Consider the following 12,500-nt stretch of genomic DNA (forward strand, 5'->3'; position numbering starts at 1 on the left):
CCTCTGTGTTCTCTGGAGCAGAACCAGGACGTGGTTCCCATCAGCAGCTACGACACCGCCGGCTCCTTCCTCATCCTGGGCTGCAACAACGGATCCATCTACTACATCGGTGAGTCCAGAGCAGAACCAGAGCAGAACCACTGCAGAACCAGTTCACACATGTCTGAGCAGAGAGCTGTGTCTGTGTGTCTGTATGTCTGTGTGTCTGTGTGTGTGTCTGTATGTCTGTGTGTCTGTGTGTGTGTCTGTATGTCTGTGTGTCTGTGTGTCTGTGTGTGTGTCTGTGTGTGTGTGTGTCTGTGTGTCTGTATGTCTGTGTGTCTGTGTGTCTGTATGTCTGTGTGTCTGTATGTCTGTGTGTCTGTGTGTGTATGTCTGTGTGTCTGTGTGTCTGTCTGTCTGTGTGTCTGTATGTCTGTATGTCTGTGTGTCTGTGTGTCTGTATGTCTGTGTGTCTGTGTGTCTGTGTGTCTGTATGTCTGTGTGTCTGTGTGTCTGTATGTCTGTGTGTCTGTATGTCTGTGTGTCTGTGTGTGTATGTCTGTGTGTCTGTGTGTCTGTCTGTCTGTGTGTCTGTATGTCTGTATGTCTGTGTGTGTGTCTGTGTGTCTGTGTCTGTGGTCCAGATGTGCAGAAGTTTCCTCTGAGGATGAAGGACAACGACCTGCTGGTGACGGAGCTCTACAGAGACCCAACTGAGGACGCCATCACGGCCCTGAGCGTCTACCTCACTCCCAAGACCAGTAAGATACTACTAGTACTACTACTACTACTACTACTACCTCACTCCCAAGACCAGTAAGATACTACTAGTACTACTACTACTACTACTACTACCTCACTCCCAAGACCAGTAAGATACTACTAGTACTACTACTACTACTACTACTACCTCACTCCCAAGACCAGTAAGATACTACTACTACTACTACTACTACTACTACTACCTCACTCCCAAGACCAGTAAGATACTACTACTACTACTAGTACTACTAGTACTACTACTACTACTACTACTACTACTACCTCACTCCCAAGACCAGTAAGATACTACTAGTACTACTACTACTACTACTACTACTACTACTACTACTACTACTACTACCTCACTCCCAAGACCAGTAAGATACTACTACTACTACTACTACTACTACTACTACTACTACTACTACTACTACCTCACTCCCAAGACCAGTAAGATACTACTAGTACTACTAGTACTACTACTACTACTACTACTACCTCACTCCCAAGACCAGTAAGATATTACTAGTACTACTACTACTACTACTACTACTACTACTACCTCACTCCCAAGACCAGTAAGATACTACTACTACTACTACTACTACCTCACTCCCAAGACCAGTAAGATACTACTACTACTACTACTACTACCTCACTCCCAAGACCAGTAAGATACTACTAGTACTACTACTACTACTACCTCACTCCCAAGACCAGTAAGATACTACTAGTACTACTACTACTACTACTACTACCTCACTCCCAAGACCAGTAAGATACTACTAGTACTACTACTACCTCACTCCCAAGACCAGTAAGATACTACTAGTACTACTACTACTACTACTACCTCACTCCCAAGACAAGTAAGATACTACTAGTACTACTACTACTCACTCCTAAGACCAGTAAGATACTACTAGTACTACTACTACTACTTCCTGACTCCCAAGACCAGTAAGATACTACTAGTACTACTACCTCACTCCCAATACCAGTAAGATACTACTACTACTACTACTACTACTACCTCACTCCCAAGACCAGTAAGATACTACTACTACTACCTCACTCCCAATACCAGTAAGATACTACTACTAGTACTACTACCTCAATCCCAAGACCAGTAAGATACTACTACTACTACTACTACTACCTCACTCCCAATACCAGTAAGATACTACTACTACTACTACCTCACTCCCAATACCAGTAAGATTCTACTACTACTACTAGTACTACTACCTCACTCCCAAGACCAGTAAGATACTACTAGTACTACTACTACTACCTCACTCCCAATACCAGTAAGATTCTACTACTACTACTACCTCACTCCCAAGACCAGTAAGATACTACTAGTACTACTACTAGTACTACTACTACCTCACTCCCAAGACCAGTAAGATACTACTAGTACTACTACTACTACTACCTCACTCCCAAGACGACTAAGATACTACTAGTACTACTACTACCTGACTCCCAAGACCAGTAAGATACTACTAGTACTACTACTACTACTACTACCTCAATCCCAAGACCAGTAAGATACTACTACTACTACTACTACTACCTCACTCCCAATACCAGTAAGATACTACTACTACTACTACCTCACTCCCAATACCAGTAAGATTCTACTACTACTACTAGTACTACTACCTCACTCCCAAGACCAGTAAGATACTACTAGTACTACTACTACTACCTCACTCCCAATACCAGTAAGATTCTACTACTACTACTACCTCACTCCCAAGACCAGTAAGATACTACTAGTACTACTACTAGTACTACTACTACCTCACTCCCAAGACCAGTAAGATACTACTAGTACTACTACTACTACTACTACCTCACTCCCAAGACCAGTAAGATACTACTACTACTACTACTACTACCTCACTCCCAAGACCAGTAAGATACTACTACTACTACCTCACTCCCAATACCAGTAAGCTACTACTACTAGTACTACTACCTCAATCCCAAGACCAGTAAGATACTACTACTACTACTACTACTACTACTACCTCACTCCCAATACCAGTAAGATACTACTACTACTACTACCTCACTCCCAATACCAGTAAGATTCTACTACTACTACTAGTACTACTACCTCACTCCCAAGACCAGTAAGATACTACTAGTACTACTACCTCACTCCCAATACCAGTAAGATTCTACTACTACTACTACTACCTCACTCCCAAGACCAGTAAGATACTACTAGTACTACTACTAGTACTACTACTACCTCACTCCCAAGACCAGTAAGATACTACTAGTACTACTACTACTACTACCTCACTCCCAAGACGACTAAGATACTACTAGTACTACTACTAGTACTACTACTACCTCACTCCCAAGACCAGTAAGATACTACTAGTACTACTACTAGTACTACTACTACCTCACTCCCAAGACCAGTAAGATACTACTAGTACTACTACTACTACTACCTCACTCCCAAGACGACTAAGATACTACTAGTACTACTACTAGTACTACTACTACCTCACTCCCAATACCAGTAAGATACTACTACTACTACCTCACTCCCAAGACTAGTAAGATACTACTACTACTACTGACTCTACTACTACTACTACTACAACTACTACAACTACCTCACTCACTCCCAAGACCAGTAAGATACTACTAGTACTAGTACTACTACTACTACTGCTACTACTACTACTACCTCACTCCCAAGACAAGTAAGATACTACTACTACTACTACTACAACTACCTCACTCACTCCCAAGACCAGTAAGATACTACTACTGCTGCTACTGCTGCTACTACTGCTACTCCTCCTCCTACTACTACTACTACTACTACTACTACTACTACTACTACCTCACTCCCAAGACCAGTAAGATACTACTAGTACTACTACTTGTACTACTACTACCTCACTCCCAAGACCAGTAAGATACTACTAGTACTACTACTACTACTACCTCACTCCCAAGACGACTAAGATACTACTAGTACTACTACTAGTACTACTACTACCTCACTCCCAAGACCAGTAAGATACTACTAGTACTACTACTACTACTACCTCACTCCCAATACCAGTAAGATACTACTACTACTACCTCACTCCCAAGACTAGTAAGATACTACTACTACTACTGACTCTACTACTACTACTACTACAACTACTACAACTACCTCACTCACTCCCAAGACCAGTAAGATACTACTAGTACTAGTACTACTACTACTACTGCTACTACTACTACTACCTCACTCCCAAGACAAGTAAGATACTACTACTACTACTACTACTACTACAACTACCTCACTCACTCCCAAGACCAGTAAGATACTACTACTGCTGCTACTGCTGCTACTACTGCTACTCCTCCTCCTACTACTACTACTACTACTACCTCACTCCCAAGACCAGTAAGATACTACTACTACTAGTCCTACTACTGCTACTACTGCCTCTACTACTACTGACTCTGGTGTTGTGGTCCTGTGATCAGGTGACAGTGGGAACTGGATAGAGATTGCGTATGGTACCAGCTCCGGGTCGGTCCGGGTCATCGTTCAGCATCCAGAGACCGTCGGCTCGGGACCGCAGCTCTTCCAGACCTTCTCCGTCCACCGCAGCCCAGTCACCAAGATCATGCTGTCAGAGAAACACCTCATCTCAGGTACGAGTCCTACAGACACCTGGTCTCAGGTACGAGTCCTACAGACACCTGGTCTCAGGTACGAGTCCTACAGACACCTGGTGTCTCAGGTACGAGTCCTACAGACACCTGGTCTCAGGTACGAGTCCTACAGACACCTGGTCTCAGGTACGAGTCCTACAGACACCTGGTGTCTCAGGTACCAGTCCTACAGACACCTGGTCTCAGGTACGAGTCCTACAGACACCTGGTCTCAGGTACGAGTCCTACAGACACCTGGTCTCAGGTACGAGTCCTACAGACACCTGGTGTCTCAGGTACCAGTCCTACAGACACCTGGTGTCTCAGGTACCAGTCCTACAGACACCTGGTCTCAGGTACGAGTCCTACAGACACCTGGTCTCACGTACGAGTCCTACAGACACCTGGTGTCTCAGGTACCAGTCCTACAGACACCTGGTCTCAGGTACGAGTCCTACAGACACCTGGTGTCTCAGGTACGAGTCCTACAGACACCTGGTCTCACGTACGAGTCCTACAGACACCTGGTGTCTCACGTACGAGTCCTACAGACACCTGGTGTCTCAGGTACCAGTCCTACAGACACCTGGTCTCAGGTACGAGTCCTACAGACACCTGGTCTCACGTACGAGTCCTACAGACACCTGGTGTCTCAGGTACCAGTCCTACAGACACCTGGTCTCAGGTACGAGTCCTACAGACACCTGGTGTCTCAGGTACGAGTCCTACAGACACCTGGTCTCACGTACGAGTCCTACAGACACCTGGTGTCTCAGGTACCAGTCCTACAGACACCTGGTGTCTCAGGTACCAGTCCTACAGACACCTGGTGTCTCAGGTACCAGTCCTACAGACACCTGGTGTCTCAGGTACCAGTCCTACAGACACCTGGTGTCTCAGGTACCAGTCCTACAGACACCTGGTCTCAGGTACGAGTCTTCCCGTTGATGTTTCTGACGTTCACCTCCGTTGTTGTTGTTGTTGTTGTCAGTATGTGCCGACAACAACCACGTGCGGACCTGGACCGTGACCCGGTTCCGGGGCATGATCTCCACGCAGCCGGGCTCCACGCCGCTCACCTCCTTCAAGGTCCTCAGCCTGGACGACGCGGACGGACACGGGGGCTGCAGCGCCGGCACCGAGATAGGTAACGTCCACCGGGGTCAAAGATAGGTAACGCCCACACCGAGATAGGTAACGGCCACCTGGGTCAAAGATAGGTAACGCCCACACCGAGATAGGTAACGGCCACCTGGGTCAAAGATAGGTAACGCCCACACCGAGATAGGTAACGCCCACTGGGTCAAAGATAGGTAACGCCCACACCGAGATAGGTAACGCCCACTGGGTCAAAGATAGGTAACGCCCACACCGAGATAGGTAACGGCCACCTGGGTCAAAGATAGGTAACGCCCACACCGAGATAGGTAACGGCCACCTGGGTCAAAGATAGGTAACGCCCACTGGTGGTCAAAGATAGGTAACGCCCACACCGAGATAGGTAACGCCCACTGGGTCAAAGATAGGTAACGCCCACACCGAGATAGGTAACGCCCACTGGGTCAAAGATAGGTAACGCCCACTGGTGGTCAAAGATAGGTAACGCCCACGCCGAGATAGGTAACTAGTCGCACGACTAGTTCATGTAAATGTGGTCGCATAAGTCCAGAGGGAATTGCCCACAATTCATAGCGGGTCAATGTGCTTTGTGGGTTCAGGTCCGTATGGAGAGAGAGACGACCAGCAGGTTTTCATCCAGAGAGTCGTACCGGACACCGACAAGCTCTACGTGAGGCTGTCGTCCAACGGCAAGAGGTGTGTGTGTGTGTGTGTGTGTGTGTGTGTGTGTGTGTGTGTGTGTGTGTGTGTGTGTGTGTGTGTGTGTGTGTGTGATCACTGTACTAATACTACTACAAACTGTGTCTCATTTGAATCATCAGAACCATCATGACATGAAATTATCATAATTTTTTTTTCCGGAAATGTATATATATATCTATAGATATATAGATATATATATATATATATATATATATATATATATATATATATATATATATATGGATTAAATGAAACATGTCTAGCTTTTTCTGAATGAAGCTTTCGTCTCACACAATGTGTTCAAGGACTGTCGGGAAGATGGAAATCTCACGATAATTCTGGCTGAGATAAACAAAGTTTTTATGATTCTTTAAATAATCATAAAAGCACCACAGAGATGTTGAACCAGGTGTGTGTGTGTGCTTCTCTGTGTGTGTCAGGGTGTGTGAGGTGCGCTCCGTGGACGGCGCCTCCATCACGGCCTTCATGGTGCACGAGTGCGAGGGCTCGAGCCGCATCGGCTCCCGGCCGCGCCGCTACCTCTTCAGCGGCCACGGCAACGGCAGCATCCAGATGTGGGACCTGACCACCGCCATGGAGATCGCCGGCAAGGTCGACATCAGAGGTCAGAGTCCAGCTGTGTGTGTGTGTGTGTGTGTGTGTGTGTGTGTGTGTGTGTGTCAGTGGCAGTGGCGGGCCGTGTATTTTCTACTTAGGCCTTCAGTGCCGTATAGTCCACATCAGGGGCGGACTGGGGGGAAAAAAGGTGGCCGGTAGTTGGAATCTGATTGGATGAAAGCTCTCCTTAAAAAAGCTTCAGGTGCTGCAGGCTGGAAGCAGAGCAACAGAGGAAGACTCCTGTCTGTGCAATGAGGAAATAAGCCAGAGGGAAAATAATATAATACATGTAGTGTATTTGTGAAAAATTATAAAATAGCTATAACTTTGTGATTCTGTTTAGGCCAGCAGTGGTGTGTGTGTGTGTGTGTGTGTGTGTGTGTGTGTGTGTGTGTGTGTGTGAGAGAGAGAGATGGCTGCGAGCGCTGTGATTGGTCATTGAGTGACGGGGCTTCTCATTGGTTGTCCTTCAGCGCTGGGCGGGCCGACGGAGGAGGAGCTGCTGGAGCTGCTGGACCAGTGTGACCTGGCTCTGACCAGAACCCCCGACAGCACCCCGAGAGCCTCCACCTGCAGGTATGTTCAGCTGCTGCTGCTGTTGTTGTAGTTGTTGTTGTTGTTGTTGTTGTTGATGAGTCATGTGACTGCCTGTCCCCTACAGTCTTCACTCTCAGCTCACCGACGTCTTCAGGATGGAGCGTCTCCACTCGGCAGCCGGAGCCCGAGGAGGCGGAGCCGGAGCTTCGGGCTCGTCCACCTCGTTGTGCGGCAGCCTCCCCCGGCAGGCTCCGCCCCCCGCGCCGCTCACCAAACCCGCGCGAGACTCCGCCCTCTGCGGGCCGCAGACCCTCAACATCCCAGCCTACGCCCACAGCCCCCCCCGGCACCTGGACCGGGACCGGGAGTGGGGGTCCGTGCGGCGGGGAAGCTTCGTGGAGCGCTGCCAGGAGCTCGCCAAGGGCTCAGAGGCGGCGGCGGCGGCGGCGGGCTCAGGGTTCGGCGTCCCGGCGGGGTCGGAGGGCGGCGCCAGGCGGAGCATCGCGGTGTGCACCGAGCTGGAGGCCCGGTTCGGCCTCCGGACCCCGACCACCTTCTCCGTGTCGCCCGGCGCGCGGCGCCCCCCGGGAGCGGCGCCGCCGTGCCTGTCGACGCCGTCACCGCCGCCGCCTTCGACCTCGTCTTTGTCGCACCGCAGGACCACGCCCACTCCCCCGACAAGCCCCGCCCCCGCGAGCCCGTCGCGGTCCAGCGTGCCTACCTCGCCGCGCCGCGCCCCCACGCCCAATCCTGCCGACCCGGCTTCCCCGGAGAGCCCGGCGAGTCCAGATAGCCCCGCCCCCAAACCACACATGAACGAGACCAGCTTCTGATTGGCCGTTCAGACTGAAACTCTCTCTGAACGGCCAATCAGAAGCAGAGTGAGACTCGGCCTCTGATTGGCTGTTCAGACTGAGACTGCTTCTGATTGGCTGTTCTCGGAGAAGCCAAAACGTCGTTTAAATGATATTCGTTATGACATCACTGGATGTTTTGAATACTTCGTAAACATTTATACTTTAATGTTTGTTTTTTCAAACGGTATTTTTCACTTCATCATGTCGAGGAACAACGATCTAAAGAACGTTATCATAACGAAGTTTGACTGTACATGTACTCAAGTGCACTTTTGAGGTATTTGAGGTACATATTGTACTCTTTATTGTACTTCAATCATCAACTAATACTACAATATAAGATGTAATATTACAGATTAAACCAGCAGCTCCGTATTTAAAGTGATGAACGCATTAATGTAATAATATAATAAATATTATTCTAATAGTTGTACTTGTCACAGAGTATTTCTACACTGTGGTGTTAGTACTTTAACTGAAGTAAACCTGCAGGAACGCTGTACCTTTAAGCAGCTTTTTAAAGAAAACTAAGTTTTTACTTTTATAACCTCATTTTGTATTTTTCATTCTGACGATTTAAAAACAAACAAAAACAAACAAACAAAGCTTGTGTCAAATCTTTATTTGTGTGATTGAAGTCTGACTTTGTTGTTTTCTGGGTTCTGGTTGTAAAGTCACGCGTTGCTTCTTTACGGAGCCGACCCTGAAGGCACCGCAGGGCGAAGGCTCATTTAACAGGTTTGTTTTATAATTAAAATGTGTAATTTAGTTCATGTTCACAATGACTTTCATTTTCTAATAAACTGACCATTATTTTCTCTATGAAGTATTTTTGTTTTCTGACCGTCAAAAACCCAAATATGAAAGATGGGTTGTATAGAAGCTGAAACTTAATAATATTTTAGTGTTTCTGCATGAAAACCACTGAAAACATTTTGATGATCGAATCAGTTCCAGAATAATTGATGTTTTCACATGTTAAGAAGCTAAAAGCTGCATTCTCTCTCCTGACCACCAGGGGGCGACTCCTCTGGTTGTATAGAAGTCAATGAGAAAATTACTGTCATCCTACCTCCTTCACTTTCCTCCTACCTCCTTCGCTCCTACCTCCTTCACTTCCCTCCTTCGCTTCCCTCCTTCACTTCCTTTCCTTCCCTCGTACCTCCTTCACATCCCTCCTACCTCCTTCACTTCCTTTCCTTCCCTCGTACCTCCTTCACATCCCTCCTACCTCCTTCACTTCCTTTCCTTCCCTCGTACCTCCTTCACATCCCTCCTACCTCCTACACTTCCCTCCTACCTCCTTCCCTCCTACCTCCTTCACTTCACTCTTACCTCCTTCCCTCCTACCTCCTTCACTTCCCTCCTTCCTTTCCTTCCCTCCTACCTCCTACACTTCCCTCCTACCTCCTTCACTTTGCTCTTACCTCCTTCCCTCCTACCTCCTTCCCTCCTACCTCCTTCACTTCGCTCTTACCGCCTTCCCTCCTACCTTCCACACTTCCCTCCTACCTCCTTCACTTCCCTCCTACCTCCTTCACTTCCCTCCTACCTCCTTCACTTCGCTCTTACCTCCTTCACTTCGCTCCTACCTCCTTCACTTAACTTCGCTCCTACCTCCTTCACTTCCCTCCTTCCTTCCTTTTCTTCCTCTCGGGTTCTGATTGGCTGCTCAAACGGCTCTTTGGCTGTCGGCCAATAGGAGCAGAGAAGCCGCTCTCCTGCGCTCCCATTGGCCGACAGGAGTTCCCGTTGAGAGAGACTCGATGCAGAGACAGAAGCGCCGGCGATGCTCCATCGGTCGGTGTGATCGATCGCGTCCGGTATCGATCATGCGGCTCCTTCTCTGGTGCGTGTGCGCAGTAGCGCTCCACGCCGCCGCGCAGCAGCCTCCGCACCGGGAGGAGGGAGGCTCGCAGCCCGGCAGCAGGACGCACGGACCCGGGACGGCGGTGAGGGGAGCCGGGCGGGAGCTCCGCGGCGGGTCGGCGGCTCTGAGCGGGTGAGCGGAGCGGGACTGGAGCCCAACGCTCACGTGAAGCGTTCTAACATTCACCCAGAAGGCTGGAGCTTGGAGAAAAGGACCAAGCATCAGTTTGTCTGCAGCAGCAATATGAGATATTCATATTTAAGAAAAGGAACCAGGGCATGTCTGCAGTGAAATGTTTAATATCTTTAAATGTTTAACATGTTTAATATAAACTTTAAACTTATTTAAAAGGCTCAGTTGTGTTTTCAATCCATTCATTCATTCATAGAAATGGCTTTAACGGTCCTGCTGGTGGTCTGGTGATACTGGTCCCAGTTAACCCGCTGCACAGCTAGAATACAGCCGTCAGCGGGCTGCGAGCCCATGAAACAACAACTGCATTTACCTAGAAGTCCAGGCTTAACTTTTCCAACCAGGACGGATGATGAAATAGTTTATGTTAATTTGTAGTTTGAGTTATAGAATTTTCTCTGAGTATTACACACCCCAAATAAATACACCATTTAGCTGTTTCATCCAAAGAGACTTACATTGTTTCTATACATGGGTACTGGGAGCAATGCAGGGATGAGAGTCTTGCTCAGGGACACATCAACGTGGACTAGCAGAGCCGGGGCTCGAACCACCGATGCACTGACCCTATCCCTAACACTGAAGGACGGGAATGCTAACCACTGAGCCACAGTCACCCCGTAGACTCGAACACAAAGAGACACAAAACGATTACAAAAGAGACACACTTTGAGTCTCATTGTAGTCACTTTGAGCCTCATTGTAGTCACTTTGAGTCTCTTGTAGTCACTTTGAGTCTCATTGTAGTCACTTTGAGTCTCTTGTAGTCACTTTGAGTCTCTTGTAGTCACTTTGAGTCTCATTGTAGTCACTTTGAGTCTCTTGTAGTCACTTTGAGTCTCATTGTAGTCACTTTGAGTCTCTTGTAGTCACTTTGAGTCTCATTGTAGTCACTTTGAGTCTCTTGTAGTCACTTTGAGTCTCATTGTAGTCACTTTGAGTCTCATTGTAGTCACATTGAGTCTCATTGTAGTCACTTTGAGTCTCTTGTAGTCACTTTGAGTCTCTTGTAGTCACTTTGAGTCTCATTGTAGTCACTTTGAGTCTCTTGTAGTCACTTTGAGTCTCATTGTAGTCACTTTGAGTCTCATTGTAGTCACTTTGAGTCTCATTGTAGTCACTTTGAGTCTCTTGTAGTCACTTTGAGTCTCATTGTAGTCACTTTGAGTCTCATTGTAGTCACATTGAGTCTCATTGTAGTCACTTTGAGTCTCTTGTAGTCACATTGAGTCTAATTGTAGTCACTTTGAGTCTCATTGTAGTCACTTTGAGTCTCTTGTAGTCACATTGAGTCTCATTGTAGTCACTTTGAGTCTCTTGTAGTCACATTGAGTCTCATTGTAGTCACTTTGAGTCTCATTGTAGTCACTTTGAGTCTCTTGTAGTCACATTGAGTCTCATTGTAGTCACTTTGAGTCTCTTGTAGTCACATTGAGTCTCATTGTAGTCACTTTGAGTCTCATTGTAGTCACTTTGAGTCTCATTGTAGTCACTTTGAGTCTCTTGTAGTCACATTGAGTCTCATTGTAGTCACTTTGAGTCTCTTGTAGTCACATTGAGTCTCATTGTAGTCACTTTGAGTCTCATTGTAGTCACTTTGAGTCTCATTGTAGTCACTTTGAGTCTCTTCGAAGTCGCTTTGAGCCTCATTGTAGTCACATTGAGTCTCATTGTAGTCACTTTGAGTCTCATTGTAGTCACTTTGAGTCTCTTGTAGTCACTTTGAGTCTCATTGTAGTCACTTTGGGTCTCATTGTAGTCACTTTGAGTCTCATTGTAGTCACTTTGAGTTTCATTGTAGTCTCTTTGAGTCTCATTGTAGTCGCTTTGAGTATCTTTGTAGCCTCTTTGAGTTTCATTGTAGTCGCTCATTGTAGTCGCTTTGAGTATCTTTGTAGCCTCTTTGAGCCTCATTGTAGTCATTTTGAGTCTCTTCGAAGTCGCTTTGATCCTCATTGTAGTCTCTTTGAGTCTCTTGTAGTCGCTTTGAGTCTCTTGTAGTCATTCTGAGTCTCTTGTAGTCTCTTTGAGTCTCTTGTAGTCGCTTTGAGTCTCATTATAGTCTCTTTGAGTCTCTTGTAGTCACTTTGAGCCTCTTGTAGTGGCTTTGAGTCTCTTGTAGTCGCTTTGAGCCTCTTTGTATTCACTTTGAGTCTCTTGTAATCACTTTGAGT

General features: G+C 47.0%; 3 protein-coding genes across 3 annotated transcripts in view; 2 read left to right on the forward strand and 1 right to left on the reverse strand.

Moving 5' to 3' along the window:
• shkbp1 (SH3KBP1 binding protein 1) overlaps positions 1–9,073 on the forward strand; it is a gene marked incomplete at its 5' end in the record, with an annotated part of 16,093 nt that extends 7,020 nt beyond the window's left edge. The window contains 8 exons of the mRNA XM_079224376.1: positions 22–109; positions 627–743; positions 4,261–4,431; positions 5,423–5,578; positions 6,150–6,246; positions 6,693–6,877; positions 7,344–7,446; positions 7,532–9,073. Of these exons, the coding sequence (XP_079080502.1) occupies positions 22–109; positions 627–743; positions 4,261–4,431; positions 5,423–5,578; positions 6,150–6,246; positions 6,693–6,877; positions 7,344–7,446; positions 7,532–8,240 (1,626 nt within the window). The 3' untranslated portion in view covers positions 8,241–9,073. The remainder of the gene's footprint in view (positions 1–21; positions 110–626; positions 744–4,260; positions 4,432–5,422; positions 5,579–6,149; positions 6,247–6,692; positions 6,878–7,343; positions 7,447–7,531) is intronic.
• The window catches only part of LOC306742560 (protein NLRC3-like), a gene marked incomplete at both ends in the record, with an annotated part of 315,498 nt that overhangs the window by 201,039 nt on the left and 101,959 nt on the right, over positions 1–12,500 (reverse strand).
• ltbp4 (latent transforming growth factor beta binding protein 4) overlaps positions 10,097–12,500 on the forward strand; it is a gene marked incomplete at its 5' end in the record, with an annotated part of 54,080 nt that continues 51,676 nt past the window's right edge. The window contains one exon of the mRNA XM_079224377.1: positions 10,097–10,266. Within this exon, the coding sequence (XP_079080503.1) occupies positions 10,097–10,266 (170 nt within the window). The remainder of the gene's footprint in view (positions 10,267–12,500) is intronic.

This window comes from Taurulus bubalis (assembly GCF_910589615.1).
Source record: "Taurulus bubalis genome assembly, chromosome: 10".
Classification (NCBI taxonomy): Eukaryota; Metazoa; Chordata; class Actinopteri; order Perciformes; family Cottidae; genus Taurulus; species Taurulus bubalis.